The sequence below is a fragment of the Passer montanus genome, unplaced genomic scaffold (genome assembly GCF_014805655.1).
Source record: "Passer montanus isolate IOZ18808 unplaced genomic scaffold, ASM1480565v1 scaffold50, whole genome shotgun sequence".
Lineage (NCBI taxonomy): Eukaryota > Metazoa > Chordata > Aves > Passeriformes > Passeridae > Passer > Passer montanus.
The window spans coordinates 5,267,992-5,292,455 of record NW_024369930.1 but is presented as its reverse complement, the minus strand read 5'-3'; the positions used below and the strand labels follow the sequence as shown (position 1 = coordinate 5,292,455).

Here is a 24,464-nt window from a genome sequence, read left to right as displayed (position 1 = left end):
GTAGTCAGGCTGGATTTCAAGGCTGGGTTTTTGTCTCACTTTTGGCAGCGGGAATTTTCTGTTACAGAACATGATTTGGAATGTGAATTCCCAGCTGGAGCTACCAGGGAGTGCCAAAGCCAGGGCAGAGCAGTTAATGGTGCTTTGACCTGAGAGCCCGTCCTGAGCTGTGCCTGCCCTGGGTCTCCAAAGGCTGTAGCACATCCTGGGGCTTCCAGCTGCCTGGAGCTTTGTGTGTGAAGCTGGAAGGTTCAGGAGCACTGAACACCCAGTGACAGAGAGAGAGAGGGAGGGATACAAACCTCAGCCAAAACACAGATATTAGCCAAGTTTATTAAGTTTTCATGAGTTTAATTAGATTTTCAGACAGTAACAAAATTATAGAGTAAGTGAACCTCAGTGTTCACAAGTGCTGGAAGCTTTGCAGTGCTCTAATAGTGTCTTTAAATTTGCAAGTTATGTTTGAAAAATTAATAAATAGAATTTTAATAAACCCTTTTTCTTTTTTTTTCTTCCTTTAAATTGGCAAAATCAAGTCATTGGGTCTTATTCAGTATGTGAAAATGTGAGCACAGAATACATTTCATGGTTGATTTATGAGCTCCTTGAAAATATGGTTTATAATGAAATTCCGACAGGCCCTTAACAAAATTAGCATAACAAATAGCAATGTAATAATACCTTTCATGTCTGTGCATTCCTGCAGATTCACTGTCAGTGAGCACTTGCCAAAGACCAGAGCACTTCCAGCCAGGGCTGGGCAGCACACCCAGACAAGGCACCCCCAGAAAGCTGACTGCCTACTGCATGGATGTGGAGTTATGGATTCAGAGAGTCTGCATGGGCAAAGTTAAATCGGCAGCAATTCTAGCAAAATAATATCAAATTAAGAATAGCTGTCTTCAGCTACAGAGTTATTGCTGTTATTGCTATTGCTTAGTTATTATTAAGGCAAAACATGAGAAGTGTAACTTTTACTTCTGGCAGTACTTAATTTCAGGGTTTTGTGAGAATTAGGAAATATAACTGAGATGGCAGCTAGAAGACCAGTAATGTCTTGGGCTGTCATTTTCCATATAAAAAGTCTGTATTTATATTTTAGAATATAATTTTGATGAATTTTACAGTTGAGCCTGGTCTCTATAGACTGGTATCCTGATACTTTGCCTGTGTCTAATGTTTGCAATATATGAGTTTCTGCCAATGTGCTCCTTTGGACCTTTTTTTATAGTTTTTTTTTTTTAAACTGGGCCAAAGCTGGATAACTGGGTCAGAGTAGTATACTTTTACATAGAAAAGTCTGGGCTATGGGCATCTCAGATTTTATGTCCATAACGCAAGTGGTTTGCCACTAGGAATTTTGAGGGCATTATACTGACCTCAATCTGCTCACACAATCACTGAAACAAATTAAAGAGCAAAAGTATCATGCAGCTGTTAGTATGCAAAGGGATGTTGGAGGCTGTTGAAATACAAAGCAAGAGAAAGACAGTGAGTAGCATAATCTTTGGTCTCCCAGCAACTGATGCACAGTTATGGATAGATGAAGCTAAATTTTAGCATTGAGGTTCACATATGCAAAGTATAATTACATTTTTATTCTAAAAATGTCGTTAAAACAATGTTAGGCTAAGTGGTTTCTTTTCAAAGGAAAAGTTAAAATGGGAGATATAATTCCAGACGAGATAGTTAGAAAGAACTGTTTGGCATATTGTTAAGATTATTTTGGGAAATACAGAAATGGGTGGAGGCACAAAAATGCAGTTCTGGAAACAGAAAAGAGCAGTGATCTTTTGGTGAGACAGCAAAGCTCATAGGGATGCAGGTTAAGCCAGGCCTAGGAAGACTTTGAGCAGAAAGTCAGCACCTTGCCTGCAGAAATTTGGGAAAAGTAAAATCCCTCGAGGGACAACTTTGTTATTCATACAAAGCTATTTTGTTTAGTTTTAGTGTCATGTCTGTGTCTGTGGTAATCCTCAAATTTTCACTATAAAAATTTCAGTTTAGGAGGTTACTCAGTACTGGAGATTACTGTTTACTGGAGAGAGGAGCAGAGATAGGGGAGCCAAAACAGTTGAAAGAAACCCAGACCAAGGCTTGACATTGTTGTAATAATTCAAACAATTTTATTTCTTTTACTTAAGCACTGTTGGGAACTAAGGTAAAAAGGGATCATGAAGAGGTTTTATCTTCATTTATATGAAATGTGGACTATATCCATCTCCTGCACTCAGCCTCAGCCTTTAGCTTTCTCACTGTCATTTTTAATAGGAGAATTTGCCCTTTTTGTTAATAGATTAACAATCAAATTGTCAGCCTGCTTTTTCCCAGCTTTTTGACTAGCCAGGCTAAATATTCTGAAAGATATGGGCTTCAGTCAGCATGGTCCATTAACCAGATTTCTTAGGTTTACAGTCTTACTCTTTTTAGCACAATTACTTTTCTCTCATTGTCTCCCTTGTACCCCTTAGCAGATCCAACAAGGAGGGAGAGAGATGATTCCCAGGGAATCCAACTACTTCTTTTATGGTTGTTACATTCATGACATTGCTCATGACAAGAGGGTCATAATCGAGCTCTGCAGTTGTTACTCATGAATTGTAGACCACAAGAATTTGGGTCTCTAAAGGATTCAAAAGCTTTTAACCAGCAAGTATAATTGGAGGTTGCTTTACCATTTCTTAGACACAGACAAAAAGATACTCAGCTTGTGCTGAGTAATTGCAGAAAAGCCAGCACTTGAAATATGATTTCCTCAAATACTACAAAGTCGACTATAAGAAACAAATTATCTGGTTTCTCTGCCAAAGACTCTCAACCATAACAACTCTTAACAATCATCAGCATCAGATGATGTGCAAATTAATAATTCATTGCCCTCCAATTTCAATTTTCTCAAGGAATCTTTCTTAATCTCAGTTAGACCAGATTATGCTGTTTTAAGTCCCACACACAGAATGGTGTCATGTGGGTGGAGTGAGTGTTGGTGTACACACAGGACACGAGAGCTTCCCATGTGATATTGGCTGATAACTCACAGTGCAAAGACTCTCAGGTCCTGGGGCTTCATGTTCAGCTGAAGAGCTGCAGCAGCACTAGGATTTGTTGGGAGAGTTTTCTGTGCAGTCAGGAGCTTGAGAATTACACGGATGAAATGCAGGTGCTGGAAGTGGTTTGAGACATTGGGTTCTTGGGCCGCCTTGAGGATGGCTTAACTGCTGTATTGTTTTTGCAATCTGTGTCTTGTTTTAAGGAAAGGTTTAATCCAAACCCACTCAATTTGAAGTCTGATATGTATGTAGTAATTTGATAAAATTTCTTGGTCAGAAGTTTCACATTTTTACTAGAAATGGCAGGTATTTATAGTTTGCTGCACAAGTAGTTTTCATGTTTTAGCTTAATTTAGAGTGAATTAATGACTTGTTATTTATCGCCTAATGCTCTGTAGGAGTGATTTATAAAGCCATACTCTGCACTGCTTGTTACTTTGTATTCTCTGCATTAGGTGTATCATCAATATCATTAAATGAATTCACAGTGACATTGCTCTGGAACTATGGGTTTTGATACAAGGGTAACAGAACATAAATCAAGAATTATGTTTAATTCATAAGAGGCACCAGTCTCTCATTTAAGTGTAGGCTGGGCTAGATGGTGTCAAAAATATGCTTTACAATACCTCTTCTGATTGCATTTCAGACCCTCTCTATATACCCTTATGGTCTCTGCGAGAATAATAGAGAGCAATACAGTGCAGTTTGTCAAGTGAATAGCATTCCTGGTTTTATATATTTGGGTGCAAATGTTATCATTATTTTTACCACAAGCCAAAAATGAATATATTTACATGTATATACTTAAAACTATTGTTAAGGGAATGTATAAATTTAAAGACAAATCTTGCCTATTCTCTGCAATAAATACAATTGTTAACCATATAAATTACACTTTAAAAATCCAATATTTTGTAGTAGTTCTAACTGTTCTGTTATTTTTACTCCTAGGCAGAAATATAAATAAAATTTTATTTTAGTCTTTTTTTTTTAGCTCTTTTTCTTGAATTAGTAAATTAAAATCCAGAGCTTTGAAAAAACTGTCAGAATATTTAACTAGTATCTGTTTACTTTTTTATATATTTTATGAAAATATTTCTTTTCCCTTTGGCTTTTGTAAAAAATTATTCTTGCAAAGCCTAAATTTAGGATTGGCACTGACTTGAAAATGCACTTTTACCTCACTATTACTCCAAGTGCATATGAACTCTTGACAGTATCCTTCACATATAATGGCAATTTTGAAGCAAGAAGCTTAGGACACAGTTTATTGGAAGTGTTAATTATGCAAGAGCTAGGGCTGTCATTTGCTAGAAGTTTTCTCATCACTTTGCTGCAAGAAGCAGGACATGTTCTCTTTGACTCTTCTTGGAGTTAATAGTCATCATGTATTTAAAATGGCTGGAAGGAATTATATTCATGGGTGAATACTAATGTTTACACATAATCCTGCAAGAAGCAGGACATGTTCTCTTTGACTCTTCTTGGAGTTAACAAAATAGTCATCATGTATTTAAAATGGCTACAAGGAATTATATTCATGGGTGAATACTAATGTTTACACATAATCAAAACTAGAAAAAATGTTTTGTGAAAATGAAGGAATTCTTTTTGTTCAGTATTTTAAACATTTGTTCTCAGTGGAAACAAAGGACAGTAGAACAAATAACATATCTCTGCAGAAGGAGAGAAATCAGACTTCAGGGACTTTTGGTCCCAGCTTTCATGCCATATCCTGCGTACCCTTTCATTAATATTTTCTAACATTTGTTAGATCAAGAGAAAAAAAATCAATTCAAATATATGATGAAGTTTTTTATACAAAGCTGGAAGATATTTTTGGGACTTTTTAAAATTTTCACTTCAAAATAAGATGCAATAAGACATTTGCAATGGATAATTCTTCTCAATTTGTAAACAAAACCTCGATATTGTTCTATAACAAAAGGCATCTATATGTGATAATTAGAAATTAGTGTTTTATCCAAATCTTCCAAAAATGCTTCACCCTGCCACCTGACATCAAGCAGCCTTCCCACCCACTGTTGTGCTGGGTGATGTTAAGGTGACTTTTGGGAAGGTGTGTGGGCCCTGAGGGATCCATTGGTCTCAGGAGGTTGTGGCCCAGAGACTTCCAGGTCTTCCCTCCATCAAATGGGGCACCTCTCCCACCTCTGCTGGCAGCCATGCCCAAACTGCAGCAGAGTAGTTTGGAACACCTTCTGCTCAGTTTTGCAAAGAAAATGGAGATCTGGTTGGCTATGGATGCATCCTTAGGCTGGGCAAAAGGGGACTCAGCCCAGAGCTGTCATGTACCTACTTAATGTCATTAATGTTCTCAAGACCACAGAGCTCGTTTAGGATCAGAGGTTAATGGTGCAAGAATTAACTGCAAGCTCATTTCATTTATTAGTACTTCTGAAATAACAGTGACTGGGGTAATTTTTCTTCATTATGTTGTGTGTCCTTTAGTTAGGAGGGTGCTGCTCAAAAATGAGTAACTGCTGTACATGGTGACACAGCACAGACCCATTTCCTGGGCAGCTGTCCAGTTTCCAGTCATTGATATGGAAATCTTCTGTCACCAGCATTAAAAAAGTGCCTGTGTCAGTTAAAAACAGAAAGACAAAACATGCAGGGAAATTCAATTTAATGTAGCATAGGATGTATTTCAGAAGGGAAAATGCTGCCTGTCCATCCCTCTTTCTCCTCGTATTAATTACTTCTGAACTTGTAGGTCCATTCCAATGAAAGTTGGCAGCTTAGGTGTCTTTAATAATATTATCTTGGATGTCTGAATATGGAGGACCATACTGGGAAGGATTATTATATATAAATGGAGAAGAATTTGAGTAGCTCAGGCTTGGCAAGAAGCTCCAGCTGAGCACATGTTTTAGCAAACTCCTCCTCAGCAGGGAGGGGATGGAGTTGGGAGACCAAGAGAAAGATGGCACCAGTGTTGCTGCAAGTGATGGGTTTTCTGTGGCTTAGAAATCACTTCTCCTTCCTTTCTTCAGGTGTGGAATTACACTGTACACACTGCTGGTGCGTGGAGAGGCACAGGAAAATGCACAAAGTTAAATCATACCAAATAAACCCATACTTGTCATGAAGTCATGAAGCAGCATCATTCAGCCTACCTGACACCAGGAATGCAGACACGGATTCCTGAGTTGAGGAATGCAAGTCTTTAAGCAGGATACTTTTAAAGTGTGTCCCCAAAAATTAAAATGGGTTTTTAAAATTTATTTTGATACAAGTTTCAGAAGCGTTAATTGGTCTGTTTTTTCAAACCATGTGTAGTATTTTAGAGACTATTAAGAAATGTAGGTGTGGTTCATTTAAAATCTCATTCAACAGGACAATTCTTAGAATTTGACAAGCAAAGAATTTCTGAAATTTAATGTATTTTTTTGGTCATAATGAAGCATATGAAATAGCCTGTGGATTAAGAAATGTAGGTGTGGTTCATTTAAAATCTCATTCAACAGGACAATTCTTAGAATTTGAAAAGCAAAGAATTTCTGAAATTTAATGTATTTTTTGGTCATAATGAAGCATATGAAATAGCCTGTGAAAAAAAAAAAACAGTTTCATTCTTGCTTCTTAGAACCAACAGGTCCAAGTTCTTTATTGTGTTCCTATTGTAAACTCCTCAAAAGACCAAGTGTCAGCATGAGAAGTACTGAAGAACAATTTTCCACAACACTACACTACTGACAGCTGCAAAAAGATTGTAAACTCCTCAAAAGACCAAGTGTCAGCATGAGAAGTACTGAAGAAAAATTTTCCACATCACTACTGACAGCTGCAAAAAAGGAAAGTATTTCCCTGCAGCAAGACAACATGTAAATTTTTGTAGTAAGCAAAGATCAAAAAATTTGTGAATGGTAACTCAGAAAATACTCCTGTTTTGGTTTACTAAAAGTATCTAAAATATTTATAATGTTTTCTGTAGCTCTTAGTTTGGGAATTATGGAGTCAATAATGCCACCAGAACAATGGTCAAGTGAAATACATATTGAAAGATAGAAGTAAATAGACCATTTCAAATTCTTAAGCTAAAAGGTACATGTTAACATGTCTCCACTGAGTATTATTAATACATAAAACCAAGTTTTTAATTTAAATGCAAGGGATTAGCCTCAGGTCAGTAAAATTTAAAATTAATAAAATGTATTTTTTTTTATAAAAGGGCAGCAATATCATGCAAGGAATCCAAAGTTACCGTGATCTGTTTGATTGAGGGATCCTCAGAGATGGATGCACGTGGAAGCTAAAAGCCACACACCACCAGCTGTATTTTATTTGTTGTTTGCAATATACTGTTTTTAACAGTCTTTGTGCAGGAATAACATAGAGTTATCTTTGCCAGTGGATAAAGTCTGCCTGTTTTCTTAGCATGTGCCAAGCAAGTGGTATAGCATAGTTAGTGCTGCTATTTTTACAGCATTGTTTTGGATGCTGTTCTCAAATATGTCCTATTTTCTTCTGAGTTTATAATTGTATCTCTGTCATCCACACACCTTTACCAGATAATTGTTTACTGCTGTTTGCTCCATCCCTCTGAAGGTTCTTGTTTGAATTCTTTTGACTCACTGCCACATCCATCCCATTCATAGCAACAAGGAACCTTCTAGCTTATGTTGTATTGTTTTTCTATTGTAGTTTTTAAAGATTTCAGCCATTCTCTGTGCAGATGTGGGATTTTTTTTTCTGAGATCAGAAGATTCCTGATGATGATTCAAAACATGAATCTGCTAATTACACTTGCAATACCTTTGTGTAACTTTCCATGAATTCTAGTATCTATTATGAATTTATCCTTAGTTTGGTCAGTCTCAGATTGAAATTGAAATTTATGTCACATATGGGATGTCATTGCTTCCCATTCCAGGGGACTCTGTCTGGAGTTATTGCTTTGGATAATTTTGACAAAGAGAGTGCTCAGAAAACCAAGATTTTAGAAAACCTGTTCAGTTTGCCCTGACACTTGTGAATTTATCCCAGGCAGCTCATGGGAAGTGTCCCTTCCATAAGGGTGGAGAGAAATGGACAAAATGCAACAGTGGACCTACTACTAACTAAAGCTGAGGAGGAGAGATTTGCAAGAACAGATCCATGTTTTTTGATTTTGTTTATTTGATGCAGTATTTTAACAAAATTTTTTAAATTGTATCACTCTGAAAACCTCATTATAATATCAGTTATGAGAAGAGATCCTCTTTTATCGTTAAGTGTTAGCTTGAGTTTGATGTTTTATTAATCAACCATAAACTTCTTAGCTACCCAAATTACAGATTAATTTCTCTAATTTCCAGCACCACTCTGTTGTGTACAGCAGCAGATGTGCAAGTCTCCAATGAATGCCTTCATCTGTAGTACTTGGAATTTGGGATTGCAGACAGGGGAATCTGAGCTCCAAGCAATATTTCATGTTAAAAAAAGCAATAATTATTTATGTGTATTTGAAAAGTTCACCTTCCTGGCAACTTTACTGCACAGAATTACCAGTGTATTCATTTTGATAGGAAACTGTCATTAGCAAATAAATGAAGAGTGGAAGTCTGGTTGTGTTTCACCCAGTATTGCCATTTCTTTGTTCACCAGGGTCATAGGGAATCCAGTGTTGGTGCTGAAGGATCTCAGAGCATCAACAGGATATTTCCCTACCAAGATTCATTCTAGTGTTTTGCTTATTCTGTCAGAGTCTTCTGAAAACAAATTTGTGCTCAGGAAAAATTAGTCAGTAATAAAAAACAAGAGCAACCATCTGTCCTGGAAGTACTCACATTGTTTCTTAGATTCTCTGTTACTCTGGTTTCTTTCGAGGTGAGGGTTATAAATCTCTTCATTATTACTTTACTCTAAGAGAGAGGTTTTAGACTTCGATGTCTTTTTTAATAATGGGTTTAAAGAATTATTATCCACACTGTATCTAAAGGAGATATTATAGCAGTGCAGCTTAGCAGGTAATTTGTTTCTGAGTAAGACAAATTATGGATTGTTTCCTAGTGAGAAACATGGATTCAAACTTATTATTGTTGGAGCAGTATATTATATGGGAGGCTGCTGTCCAAATGAGTTGTGAATTCAGTGTATTTATGCCTGTGACTGACCAATTGAAGGTGAAGCTCAGATTTTATTAAATGCAATTTTGATAATCCTATTATTATTTTATTATGCAAAAGCATTCACAAATACCAGAACTGTGAGCCTTGATGTGCTGTTAGGCAATGTGGTAGAAGGCATAGCAGAGCTATGTGTTTTATTATTGTGGTTGACCCTGCTTAGGCCAGGAGGTTGGTCTGGAGACCTCCCAAGGTCCCTTCCAGACTGGATTTTCTTATGATCCTCTCTGGGGCGTGACAGTGATGGGTAGGCCATGGTTTCCTAGATGGATGAAGAAAAAACTGCCAATAACTCAGAAGCAAGTGAATTAAACCATTCTGGAGCTGGCAGCAGGGTGGGTCCTGACCCCTCTGTGGCTCACAGAGCTCCCACCCACAGCACAGCTGGAAGCCAGCACCAAGGGATGCTGAGCTATTGCTAACACCCTGCAAGGGGAGCTCAGGGGCTTTGCTCAGCCCAAGGAGCTGCTAAAAGCTGCTGGTTTGGAAAGCAGGGCTGGAGGACAGGACTTGTTGTGGAAGAACACAGCAAACAGATTAAATTTTAAATTCAGTCTCTCTGGTTGGGGTGGGAAAGGCTAGGTGTGATTTAGGCATCTGTGGGTCCGATTGTCTCTTAATCCCAACCCTAAAACAGCCCTCTCATGGGCATCTGTGAAAATGTCTGTGCTGAAGAAAGGCCAAACTCTACTGTGAGCAGCAGGATCCATGAATCCAAGTCTCCTGCATCTTTGAACTGTAAACCCCCAGAGCACCCACGACACAGTACTGCCAGGGGCCCTCACACTGCACCTCAATCCTGCCTTCAATAAGGTCCCCAGATAACCTCCTACCCTTCTCTAGTACAATCAGCCCCTGCCAGGGCTCCACATCCCCATCTCTCCAGTTTATGTTGTGTACATGATGCCATTCCACCTGCTCCTTTTGTCTGGAGTTCTGTGATACTTCACAGATTTTTCTTTCTTTTTTTTTTTTTTTTCAGCAGCTGATGGAATTAGTTATTGTCCTAAGGCAATATTTCACCTGCCTATTTCTATTTGTAAGCTAGTATGGTCTTCAGGGATATATGCTTTCTTCCAACTCATAAATCTGGATGAAAATTAAAAACCATGCAGGAGAAATAACTGTCCTTTGTATGATTAGTGACCCTGCTTTTTTTTTTCAGAGGTTCACCATATTCACAGCAAGAATAGCAATTCTTCACTAACAACTGTATCAGGTTCTCTTAGTTTGATTTTGATCAGTCTGTGAAAGATTACCATGTTTCATTTGTTTTTTAGCTCTCTGAAAACATTTAGGTTGGTGAGAAGACTGCAAAGAAACATTAGAAAAGGAGTGTAATATTTCAGAATTTGGTGAAGCTTTAGGAAGAATCTTCCCCATGTGCTGTGGGGTGCAGTCTGTAGAAATTTTGATTTTTGATGTAATATTTTTCTAGCATTAAACTAAAGAAGCAGGTTTTATCCTTCCCTTGTGAGCTGACTTGCACATTGTGGGTGCACCAGTTATATATCTGTATTTAATACTGAAATTAGTTGACTTTAAGAAAGAGAATTAATTTGGCTATTGAAGATTACTTTGTGGGTGTTGTAAAGCAAATACAGGGGACAAGGTTCCAGATTTTTATGTAGTCCAGCTCATCCAATGTCCTTTGGGAGCAATGGGCAACTAAATCAGGATAGAGCAGACTGGAGAAACCTTAACTAGGAAATGGATAGTGAGTACAGATGGCATGAGAGCAGTGAAATGAAAAGGTGGCATTAATATCATCCTTTTCCCCATTATTTAGGATCTTTTAATACTAATGTCATTTTCATCCCAACATCTCATATGCTATTTCATTTTTTCTTTTTAATTTTAAATGTTTTAAAGTTTTCACTGTGTTAGCTGAGTATGTTATTTATTACAAGCTTTCATTTAAAAATCTACCACATCAGAAAACCCCAGAGCATCAACTACCTTTAAACTCCTGGTTTTCTGGGACCATGTTAAACCTTTGGCACTTCTGGCTGGATACTCTGAGATATCCCCCATGATTAGGAGAATCAATATCACAGATATTCATGCAAGGTGTTAAACATAATGAACTGGCTAATTCTTCTGTTCTGTGAAAATGATGATTAATCTGATTAGATGCAAACCTTGCTTTCTTTTCTTTGCTTTTACCAGATATACAAAACCTTTTAATGATGCTTCTGCAGTTAAATGCAGACTGGAAGAGATCTCAGGATCCCTTTTTAATCCAAAATCCTGCTCTAAGGAGGGCCAGACCAGGTTGCTCAGGACTTTAATCCAGTCTGGTTTTAAAATACAGCCATGGTGGAGAGGAACTGCACAAGTTCCTTTGGTGGCTGCTGCCATGTCCCCCCAAAATAATCTCTTCTGCAGGCTCAATGAGCCCTGCTCCCTCAGTTTCTCCTCACAGGGTTGGTGCTGCAGCCCAGACCATCTCTGTGCTCCAGCCCAGACCATCTTTGTGGCCCCTGATCAGCACCGCCAATCTTAATTAGTAAATGTTGTTAAGAAAATGGTCATTGTAGAAGCATACATTGACTGCAAGTCCATTTACTTAACACCTCTGTGTTCATTTAATGATTTCAAGAATTTTAAAATCCATGGTAACTGCAACACTTCTTTTTTCATACTGGAAAAGACAAGTGTTGTTGTTCTTGAAAGATAATTTAGGTGACTGAATAACGTCTTCATTGAATATAGGCTTTAAAAGACTACATAAGCAAAATTCAGGAAAACCAGTATTTTTTAATACCAAAAAAAATGTAATATATTCCTTAGCTTAGGGTCAAATACAGATTTCAAATAGTTAAAAATATTCAATGCATAAAAAAATCTAAAATTCATCCAATTGATGCTAAATTATAAAGTACAATAGGTTGCAAAACCTAAAAAAAGGACATAGTCTTCTCCCAAAGACTGAAAAAGGTAGAAAACAGGGACCTAGTTGTTGGCACTGTGTCAGTAGAGAGACAATGGATGCTTGTTCTATTATTTATATGAGCTCTCTGCTTGGCAGATGCCACTGCAATAACCCTTTATTTCAAGTATAGAAAAAATAGAATTTGCTTTCCTTTATAATCACACAATGCACAATACTAATGAAAATGTTGGATTTCCTGTAGCTGGGAAGAAAGTATTGTCCTAATCTGCTTTCAGTTAGCAAGAAGCTCTAATCATTCCAGTCACATAAAACGAGACAGAATTTTTGAAAACACCACATCTTTTTATTCTCTGAAACAGAAGAGAAAGGAAAATGAAAGTGTTTATATACAATTTTAAATGGTAAGTCTTACTTTTTACCTCTTTTCTAAGGTATATACATTGTTATGTTGTAACCTTGCAACCAGAAAAAAGTTTGGTCTTCTTTAGGACAACAAAAAATGGTTCTTATAAATTGTAACGTGTAGGAGCTGGAGGTGCCTGTGCACCCTCTGTTTTTAGTGTTGTACTCTTACATCCATCCTCTATAATATGGATTGCAATCATAAAATCCAGAATAGAATCACAGATTGGCCTGCCTGTTCCACTTGCCTCACCACTCTCATAGTAAAGACTTTCTTTCCTAATATCTATTTTAACCCTGCCCTCTTTCAGTCTGAAGTCACTCCCCCTCATCCTGTCAGCACATGCTCTTGCAAGAAGTCCCTCTCCATCTTTCCCTTCCCAGTATCCACCGGAACAAAATTTCTGTAGGCCCTTCTCATTTATTTTGCATTTCAGAATGTTTTATTCAAATCTTGTTTAAAGAAAGTCCTTAAATGTTTATTAAATCAGTCTTTAATCAACCTTTAGGTTGATTTGAGTTCTTTTCCCCACATGTGTAGTCCCCAGAGAAAAATTCAGAGACAGAAGACAAAGCTAGGTGGCACTTGTTGGTGGCACTCTTGCACTTACCCTGTGTGAAGGCTCACCCATGAAGTTGTTAATTATAATTATTTATTTACATAACTGATTCATGTGAACCACAAACTTCAGCTCAGGACAGTTGCCCCAAATGAAATTATTGCTCTTTGCCCTCTAGCACACACCCTGGCTTTTGCTGACCATTTTAATCCTTTCCCCCTGAAGAATTTTCACCTCTGATTGAGGTTTTTAGAGCAAGTGTGCCAATTCCAGTCTCCTGAACAAATGTCTACATAAGTGATTGCATCTTACTTGCCAAATTTCCCTGACAATTTCAGCTGAATCTGATCAGGACAGATGACTTTCTCCACAACATCTCAGTGAGGAAACCATTGGGGACAGGGAGAGAAAAGCAGAGTTGAAATGTATGTTTCAGAACACAGAGATCTCATTTCTGCTGCTTTAATTAGACTGAACTTGCATGTCAAATGAAAATTTAAATAAGAACTTGGAGGCATTTAACCAGTGGATGGAAGCCTCCCACCCAAGTGCCTTTGGATCAGCAGCCACGAGTGCTCTGTGCATGTTCCCTGCCCCAGCCCCATCTCCCAGTCAGGTCTGACCTGTCAGTCCGACTGCTCCTGAAGAAATTGTCACTGAAGCTTCCAGCCCTGGTAGGAAACACAATCCAAAATGCATCCCAGCCTGACCTCACCTCATAACACACAGTAAATGGTCAATGAACCACCTTTGCAGGGCACTGGGAGAAAATGGTTCACACTCCCACCAGGAAAGGCTGTGCACAACACAGCCCCATGTTCCTGAAGGCCTCTTCTCCATCATGCTTTCAAGTTATTTTGTTCAGATATCCCTTAATTAGGCAGTATTGGAGAATTTTTTTTTTAATTGGTTTAAACAAGACAACCCTCCAGAGATGATCATGCAAATTTAACAGTGCTTTAAAAATCAACCCATTTATTTGCACAAGCAGGGCAACTATGCACCTCTGGGCAGTGTGGCTGTGTGTCCTTTCCACAGATGGAGCTGGCAGAGCCAGGCAGCAGAGGCAGCACACAAGGGTCAGTCCCACACAGCCTCCCTCCTGCCGGTGCTCTCCTGAGCCAAAAGAGTCTCTTTAAAATGCAACCTGTTAACAAGAGCATGTTAGCAATCCATGTGAAGCCAAGGTGAACTATGAGGTCCTCCAACACAAAATGCCAACAGCAATCATTGGGTATGCATTATTTTCTGCTCCAGCCCAGGCTCATAACTTGCCCAGCATCAGCTGTGTCCCCTGCAGTGGTGGAAAACAACACAGTCTGTGCTGGCAACAGACCTGACTTCAGGGGGCACCTCTGTGGGGCTGGGGAAGACCAATCTCAGCTTCATACAGCCACTCACTGATTTTCCTGGAGCCAGTGTGGTGGATGTCACCTTGAATTTCGTCAAGTAGAAACAGTCACTAACCATTAGTAGGTGGCACAAGGTTCAACTCTGCTAGTGCAGGTAAGAAAATACCTCCTCTTCTTGATCCTGTAGAAAACCTTCTTTGGTGCACCATGAGATATGGTGCACCATGAGATGAGGTATTTTACTGTAGGGCACCTGAGCCTTCTTGAAGCCCCCTCTCACATGAATTTGTCCCAATGCCTTTCCTCAGCAGGGAAAGGTGCAGATGGCCAAGCATCTGTGTAAGGGCAGAACAAGCACCAAGCATCCTTATTGGTGTCTGATTTTCATCCAAATAATTGTGGTTTAGGAAAGAAACTTCTTTTAAAAACTGCTGTAATTGATATATGGCGTTAGCAATGCCTTGAGCTGCCAGTGAGCCTTGGCACTTGATGCAGTCTTTTTATGTTGAGACCTCTTTATTCCTCTGTAAGCAGTTCATCCCCTCTTGCATAGCCCCAAGCACACAAATAGATCTAGGCTAATGGAACAGTGAGGTTAATATAAAGAGGAACCTTATTACCTCTAAGTTGTTTTTCTTTCAAAGCTCTCACTTACCACGTCAGGGTGTTCCTCTTCGGAGAACAGGATGGGATGTCTCCCATTTTTCTTTTATTTCTCATCCCTTTGGAAAGATTAATTCCTACTTGGAATTTTCTCTGGGGACGTATGGAACATGTATTTTGCCTTTTGGCTGACTGACACACTAGATCTGATTAGTCACTTGCCCTTTAGCTGGGAATAAATAGCAGACAATATCAGAATGGGACTATAGACTGGTGTGGAGTAACACCAAATAGTAGTTAGTAAGTGCCCTTCCTCTAAGCAGTATTTAATTACATTTAAGACAGTATAGAAACTTTTTTAAAAAGCACAACATTCAGTTACTGTATATGCATACATTTCTCAAAAAAAGCAACATCCCAGAGTTAATAGTTGAACAATTTTCTCTCTTTAGTAGAGTCTCTTTCAGGCATTGCCAGTATTGTTTTTGTAATAATTATCATAAATATTATGTAGTTTTTAGATGAGTGTGAATATAGGACTTGAAATTAGTTTGGATATGTTACATGTCTTTATAAGAAAAGAATCCAAATTCACAATCCTGTTCTGTGAACCTCACCTGTTAGGTAGGAACATCACCAACAAAGAGAGTTCAATACAGAAAAGGTATATTTTGAACTTCTTTCTTGAAGTAGCTCAGTTCCTGCATAACTGTGCTGCATTATTTTCATTTGCTCCACTAATAAAACACAAATCCAGAGAAAATGGAGCAGACAGTACTGGTGAAGTGGCAAGCAGCAACACCTTTAGCAAGTCTCTGAAGCTGCGCTGTCGGCGCTGATGCCCACGGCAAGGCAAATGTGATGTGAGGCCAGGCTGCAGCAGACAGTGCCCCTCCTGCACTGCACTCCTGTCCCCAGGGTGCAGATCTCTCCTGTTATGGAACAGCAGCAATTGGCTCCTGCTCTGCATTGTCAAGCAAGGATGACAGACACAGAAAGATGCCGATCATTCAGCTGGGTGCTGGCTCTCTGCCCAAATCCCCTTTTTCTCACACGCATGCAGAGATCCAGTAAACAGTGCAGAGTCTGGCATTATTGGTATTACTTGGTGTTTGTTTGCATTCAGACACACACTCAAGCTCTCCTCTGCATGTGGTCTGTGTTCTAAGAGTTTGCTCTTCTCTGCCTCATAAAGGAATGCTCTGGTTGCCGTCGTTTTTGTGTACATTCTGAATGTACCCTGGGCTGTTGCATAAACAGCATCTCTGAAGTCCTGCTCCACTGCTAATAAAAGTTCTCTTTCCCACTGTCTGCAAAGATTCCTTTCTTCCACCCTGGCAGCTTGGGGGATAGAACTGTTGTTCTATCAAAATACCTCCTGTGCCTTAGGTGTGCCTTTTTCTTGTGTGTTGAGCCAGGGAAGCTCAATACATGAAACTCCCACACTGAAACACATCTGCAAAACCTGTCTCTTGGTGCTGCATTGGCCACAAAGCTGGCTTTGGGATGCCCTGCCATTTCAGCTGCCAGAGGAAGCCACCATATCTGGACCTTTTACAGAAATCTGGGCACAGGTTTGATTTTGGAGGTTGTTTGGTTCAATTCTGACTTGCATGACTAAGTACATCTATATGGTAAATTGCAGAAATGTATGTAGTGATCATATAGTTTCATTCATACTCATCACAACAGAGCTTAAATAAATACTTTCATTCATATTTTTAAATGAGACTTAATGCCTCAGCTCTCTTGCCTTTATGTGCTGGAGCAGTGTATTTGTTTTTATTTTACTCTCTACTTAGGATGGTCACTGGTCTTGTCAGCAGATACAGAAATGTTAAGGTAGAACTATAAGATGAAGTTCTGCTCTTTTTTTATGAAAGTACTGAAATTACTCAAATAGTTGCAATGGGGGACATGGTAGGGAGTGCAACCAAAACCTCACACTGGTGATGTGATCCTGGGACTGTGGCCAGAATACTGTCACTGCCAGGTGAGGCAAGGCTCCAGCTTTACTTCTGCCTCTGAAAGTCCAAGGTGGAAAAGGCAACACAGCTCTTTTTCCTCAGGCAGAGGAAGAGAGTGTCTAAAAGCCCTAGGAGCATCAGGTCAGCATAGTTTTGCATTTCAGGACACACACATTGGTGGAAATAGAGCTTTGCTACCAGTACAGAAAGCAAAGTTGACCCCAAAGAAGCTTTGTTTACTCCTATTTGTATTCTGACTGAAGATGACTTCACCCTGGGCATCCACTGTATCTGAAAAATTTAGTATTAGATATGTTACTTTTTTTCTTCTTCCTTTTCAGCGTAACTGGCCTAGTAGCCAAGTAAAATATAATGTATTTTGATTGTCATTTTTGCACCATTCCTTTCTGGTCTTTTCTGACGTTTCATAAGCAAGCTAGCCATGATCCATTAGAGAGGGCACACTGCTGGCTGAGAAACTGCACTCATAAAGTAGCTTTCAACATCTTACTGTTCAACTGAGAGGCTATTTCAAGGACTTCATATGGATCAATACTGAGCCCATTCATATTAATTAGAGAAAGGCTAAAGAACATGTATGAAGATTGTGCATGAGTTCTAGACAGATATTGAAAGAACTTTGGCTGAAAGAAATCAGGCTTTAGATACAACACTTGCAAATACTGAAAGGTTTTGAAATCTCTGAAACAAAACTGATGAAGTATTGCACTTGGAAAAGAGGGATTAAATGAGCAAAACAAAGTAAAACAATTACTGTTAGCATGAGAGCTCTGTAAGAGAAAAACAAATCACATTGCATTATATTTCTACATGATCATGAGGAAACAGAATGACAAGTTTTTTGGTACATTACATGTCTTCTAGCTATAGGTCAGTAATGGGAATTAATTATTCTTTAGACAAAACTTTTGAGGCCTCAAATATAGCAACTCCATGTGCAGCTACAGATACATGTCAAAGACATCCTTCATTACGTGCCAGTGATTTTTTATTACCAACCAAACCATTTTGTTTTAGGAATTTTCTTTTTCTATGAACAAAATGATCACTGCAATTTATTCTATAAATTTAGAAGAGCACAAAAAGAAGAACACAGAAAGAAAGAAGAATGGGACTTCTGATCAGATTATTCATGCATAAAGTTATACATATACATGTATAAATAAGTTTATATTATTTATTGTTGTCTTTTTTATGTTCACAGGGCTACAGCTACTCATAGGGGCCAAGTTATATTCAAGGATGCCTTAGCACAACAGCTGTGTGAACAAGGAGGTAAGAGTCACCATCATTCTAAAAATATCTGGCAAATGTGGTTTTCCATTGTACCTGCGTGTCAATGTTACTCTTCATGAAAACTATTCTATAGAAAACCTCAAATCAGGATCTTATTTACATTCTTGAAACTGAGTTTCTTTGGCTTCATACTTCCCATTGTCTGTCCAGGAATCCCACTTTTCCTCTCTGCTAAGTGTTGGAAATATACAAAACTTAAGTAGCATTATGCACATGCCTGAAATCAGCATGTAATAGCCAACATTTCTTCTCTGTCAGAACCATGAGCTGAGTTTTAAACCTTGCTGTATTAATTTTAAAGCAACATGGCTGCAGCAAAAGCTTTGTTTACTATCCAGCTCACACACATGCATGTGAAAAATACGCCTTCCCTTTTTGTGAAAGTAGGCCATTGAATTTTTGCCTGTCACATACAATATTTGATCATTTTTATAGCTAAGCAAAATGTTTGACTTACACAAACTTTAAAAATCTAATTGTTGTCACACCTTACCCTTTCAATGAATAACCTAAAAAATAAATATCCTGTTGTCATCTGTTGTCTACAAACAGTACTTTGCTTTGAACCTGCTTCATTAAGACAGTGAGAAGTAGAGAAGGTATCCATCATTTTTGGTACAGTAGAGAAAGGAATTTCCAGTTATATCAACAAAATTCCAGTGAATTCCAGTGATAGTTCTATGTGAAAAGAAACAATGAAACATGGGCTAAATTATTTAAAATAAAGATTTTAAATTGGAAATGTGTTGCCATATTAACACACAAGAGAAAATCCCATAAAACACATTTTTTGGGGACATTAGAGCTGTAAGGTTGGGGTTTTTTCCTGAGTTTGGCAATATGGCTTTTGCAATGAAAAGTTGTTGAACATTATTTCAGGAGCATAAATTGAGTTATTAATATAAGGTATCAATAGTAGCTCTGTGATAATGAAGGAAAAATATTTCAACTTTCAACTTTAATATTCAAGTTTTCACTTTTGTTGTAGTTCAGTGGAAGTAGGAAGATGGATTCAGAGAGGTGAAAAATTTCAGCAGGCAGGCTAGGATGTTGGTTGTACTTTGGAGGAAATAGAAATAAACACAGTACTGACAATGAGATGGGAGTGTTGTGGTGATCTGGATGGAAAGTGATTGGGCCAGCCACGTTTTTGCTGTGGGGAAGGAAGAACATCTGGAGAAATTAACAGGAGGTTAATTAACAGGAGGTTGTGCACCTGCAATGGGAGTGTGGAAGTGTAGTGTTTCAGTGACTGGTGTGTAGGGACCTGGAACAGAAGTGTTGGCAGGATCATCATTTGAGATGTGCTGAGGAGCATGGGGAGGATATCTCACACAGGCTGCTTGCTGGATGGATGTGAATCAAGAGTGGAAAAGGAGTTTGCAGAGTAATCAATGTAAAGTGAAAAAAAACTGAACAGAAACAGACTAAATTCTCCAAGGCATAACTGCAGAGTGAGCACACCTCAGCCAAAGACAGTCTGGGGCAGCCAGAACAGATAAGGAAGGGAGAGGGAAGTAGGAATCATATGGGGGCAGTGACCAAGAGCTGGCAGTGACCATGATAGTGAAAGCTGTGCACAAGCAAGCTGAATGGGAATGCATGACTGTCGGTGTCAGAACTGGCAACACAGTCAAGAAAAATACAGACAATGCATTTCTCCCTGCTAGAAGAAAATACCTTGGTAATCAGAGGCATGCTGGTAGATATCCATCTATACAGACCTGACAATCCTTCTTCAGACATTCTGTTCGCTGAGATTTTAGTGGGAGAGCTGACAAAAGAAATTTTTATTCTGTCACCCTTCTCTGCCTTACAGTTCTGCAATTTTGGAGCATAACCTAACCCCAGATCAACATTTTAGCAACACTTATGTTGGTTAGAACAGTAAGTCCTTATGTTACTGTCTCTGTCCCTGAGTTCACAGGAGCTCTGCAGAACAAGGAGAAAATAGAATTTGGGTATTGGTTGTATTCAGAGTATAAAGGGGGCTGAGATGTCCCACTGGCTGCTCAGCTGTGACAATTCCTTTGCTGCTTCCTCCTCCCATCCACTGATAGCCATATCCTACCCAGCTCCCTGAAAGGGCCTTCAGCTTCCCTACCTTGCTACAATCCTCCACATCCTCATACCTTTTTGTTTCCCATGATTTTCCCAGCAATTCTCTTTGCTTTATACACAGTCACTTCAGAGACATCCTAGATTTATCATCCCAAAGTGTGTGTACTGCAGTGCCTCTGCCACCCCAGGATTTGGCTTAGGCAAGGCTCACCCAGAGGTGCTGCTCTGTGAGCAGTGGACAGCGTGTGACAGCTGTAGCAGTGATCAGATTTCCCTGCAACACTGATGTGCAAGATTCTCAGTTTTTCTCTTGGCTCTTGTCCCACATTTTTATCCTCACCATGGCTTCTCCCTCCTTGGTTTCCTAGCTGAGACACAGTTTCCTTGACTTGGATATTCAACCACTGCATTGCCCATTACCCTTGCTCCCACCCCTTCCAGGCTCTCCTCTGCCTTTTTGTTCTTATTTCTTCAGCACAGTGTGCATTGCATTAATCTCTAACCACTGCATACTATTATCATCCTTATACTATTAGAATTAATTTTCGTATTCAAAGAAAAGAGGCTTTCTTTGAAGTAGACCTTACTTCATTTATTCCATCTTCATCAACACCACTCATGTAAACAAAGGATTCTTTCAGGAAGAATTAGTGAATTTATTTAGATGCAAATATCATATTAATATATATGCAAAACAGCAAGGTAGATTGACATAAATGAGATTTTATAGCTATTTCTAGCCCTAAACATTACTATACTTAAATCATGCACTGAATTATGTGACATATTAAGTAAAGAAGAATAAAACCATGGGGAGACTTCATAGATTTATTACAGGACATCTTCTTAATAAGTATGTTCACTAGAAGTGATATAAGACTTTCCTAATGTCTAGTAAAAAGGATATACATGAAGATGTGAAAGTAGCAAGGAATCTAGAAAATCATGTTTACTGTGGTTGTCCACCCTTAGACGTACTTTAATAAATCCTGATAGAGTTAATGGAATTTGTGCAGTAAAAGGAAAGTGATTTTTTGTATTTTGAAGAGAATTAGAAGATGATAAGGGGTGGTGTTAAGGGATGGCAATGCCCTATGTATAATGTAAATGTAGTAAGAAATGATGCCATAGGGAAAGGCACCAAAGAGAGTAAAATAATTGTTTAAAAAGCTGTGTGTTCAGAGTATAATACATATTTTAGGAAGCTAGGGAGATGTTTGAGAGCTGATGTATGTTTTAAATTTTATGAGAATTATACTGAAGAAAGAAGACATAAAAATTATCACAGAAAAAGTTAATCTAGAACAAATGGGGAAAAAACCCATGCAAAAATAAAAATTATATAAGACAGTCTAGAAAAGGTAGCTGTCTTGTCAATGCTTTTAAGGATAAATAAGGATCATAATGAGTGATTACATTCTTGCCAGTAAAAAATATATTTAATAAACCATATATTTAACTCATTGTAATAGTTAAATAAATTAAAAATAAAGTAAGTTTAGTATTGTGATTCATACTTGTTTCTGAGAATATCCTGAGAATTGGCCCAGACTCTCTTTTGTTTGAGAACTTTTGCCTGAATGTTTGTGCAAGACCTTTTAGGTGTATTTTGTACTTTGTAAAATTTAAGAACACTGAAAAAATGCGAACCAGATTTCAGGATCTCAGGCTTGTATTTTACAAGCTCTCAGAGCAGTATTTTACAGAGCAGAGGACTGGGGAGTAGAGCTGGTGTAAAACTCCTCAGTTCATGTGTCAGCAAGAATAACACAGCCCTGGGGCAACTCACTGACTCCTGGGGGATGCTCAGCCTCTATCATTCAACAGCAACTTTGTTTACCAGTAGAGAGAAAGTATTGGAGGGGGTCTAAATAAAAGCATTTATTTTCCTTTTTATCTTCATCTGGCTGCTAATGACAAGGAGATTAGACTTCATAATCTGCAAAACAGAAGACACCTCTCTCCACTCCTCATTTGTCATTAATTGATGAGCAGCAGCTGATGGCCCCTGGCTGTAGAACTCTGAGCACAGTGTTTGTCTGGGAGCATGCAGGCATTTGTGTTACTGTAATTCACTTTCTCTTTATATTAAAAACCCCACAAAGTTCAGGGTTCTGAGAAAAAAAAAAAAAAAAGGGTTTTTTTTAGTGGGTTTTAAGAATATTTTCTTGTGCTGGATTTTCTACCTATACCTGTACACAGTCTTGACCCCAGAACTCTGGAATTTGACTGTCAGTAGTACAAATGGATGTTTCTGTGTTTAATTTGCCTTATGCTTGCTCTTTTTATCTGAATGGGAACTAATGTTACTCAGTAGTTGACTATTACCATGTTTAATGATTTTGTTTCTTATTTTTTCACTGAAAGCAAGACCACCAACAAATTGTCTCTTTCCTCCTCACATTCCAGTTTCTAGAAGATGACATTCCCTTCCCACTTCTTTAATATTTCCCTCCCTTCCATTTTAACCAAAAAGGAACATATTTAAATTGGCTTAACCTTTCAGCAGCCTTATTTCATCCACAGAAAAATTTAACCTTTTACTCCAAAACATTCCTCCATTCTCCCTCATCCCAGTGACACAGAGCCCTACAATGTCCCCATTGACTTTTGAATTCCCCATTAGTTTCCTCAAGATTCTCATGCTTTCAGTGTGACTGTGGCCTTTCTCTCTCTGAATCACTTTGTATTGCAGTCCTTTCTTCTCTGCTTTTCCTTGCCAAGGGGACTGTCTTGTAAGACAAGGCAAGCACTCTACATTTCCTTACATTTTCTCATATTGTGTTTGCTGATACCTCTTAGATTGTGACCTTAGTTGAGATCTGCTTCCATTCTTTGCTCAGTACAATTCATCTTTTGTAAAGCTCTGTATATACCCACGGTGCTGGCTAAAAATCAAATAATAAATTCATTTACTTTACTTTTTAAAAAGGTACCACATTCTGATTCAAGCTAAGATGCATTTTGGAGCCACACAAATACTGGTTTTAAATTTAAAACCATGTGCCTAAGGAACATCTAACAAAGTGAATAGTGGTTTAAAATATGAACTGAGATGGTCTTTCTTTCTCCCTCTCAGTCTGAAGTATTGTATAATTTATTTAAAATTATAAATTTATATATTTGCACTGTATAGGTACTCTGCGCTGCATCATTCATTTCTTTTATCTTTGTCATATTGTACAAAAAACTTCATTTGACTTGAGCCACACTGTATGGCTTATGGAAAAATCCATATTTTAAAGTAAGTAGTTCTATAAATTGATTAGAGAGGCAGATCTGAAAATATTTTAAAACTACTATTTTTACAACAAATATTTTATAAAACTACTACTAGTTTTGTGGTATGTTTTGAATTTCTCTTATTTGTGGGCCTTCAATACAACACTTCAAGATCATCTCAGTGCTGTTTTGCAAGTAAATATAAAATGTAATACAGAAATTATTTGTAGAGAGAATAAAGTCTATGTTTATCACTCTTTGAATGGTACCCTCACAGTCTTTTGTCATATTCAGCTCAGGAATTTGAATTACAATCAGAATACCTGAGGCAAAAATACTTGGGCTTTTTAGATCCTATAAAGTATTAGGAAACCTCTCCCCAGCATAAAGTCTATACTTGTAACAACAACCTTTGTGTCTAACATGAAATGTTTGCTTAGTTCCACCTCTAATTTTTAAATGCTTGATCAGTAGCATTGGTATGCACCTGCACCATTTCCATCCTGTCATTCTATGGGTAAGCAGTTTTGTTGTGCAATGTACTATGCATATGGTGGAAGAACCATTTCAGGAAAAAATCTCAGATCCCAAGTCTGTATTTTTAATCACATAAACAGCCAGTTTTATTAAATAATGGTGAAGTCAAAAGAGTTTGCAAATGCAAAGATGCTGAGTTTATGCTATACCTGTGCCTTTTTGCTGAATGCTGAAATTTTGCACAACAGCTTCAGGAAGTGTCATTCATGACTGTCTGTATCCTTGGCTGGAGCCCTCTCCACAAAAATCCTCTTTCAAAGAGCCGTGCCAGACACCCTGGGAAATAAGGCAGCCCTTCCTTCTCAGTTGGAGGTCTCCTTGGAAAAGGTGGTCTCTTTCAGCTGAGTTACTTTCAAAGGCCAA

The 24,464-nt window shown here is 38.3% G+C and overlaps 1 protein-coding gene across 2 annotated transcripts in view; it reads left to right on the top strand.

Moving 5' to 3' along the window:
- The window catches only part of RELN (reelin), a 279,911-nt gene that overhangs the window by 96,048 nt on the left and 159,399 nt on the right, over nucleotides 1-24,464 (top strand). For both annotated transcript variants that reach the window (XM_039723749.1, XM_039723748.1), the window contains exon 4: nucleotides 18,190-18,260. In XM_039723749.1, coding sequence (XP_039579683.1) covers nucleotides 18,190-18,260 — 71 coding nt within the window. The remainder of the gene's footprint in view (nucleotides 1-18,189; nucleotides 18,261-24,464) is intronic.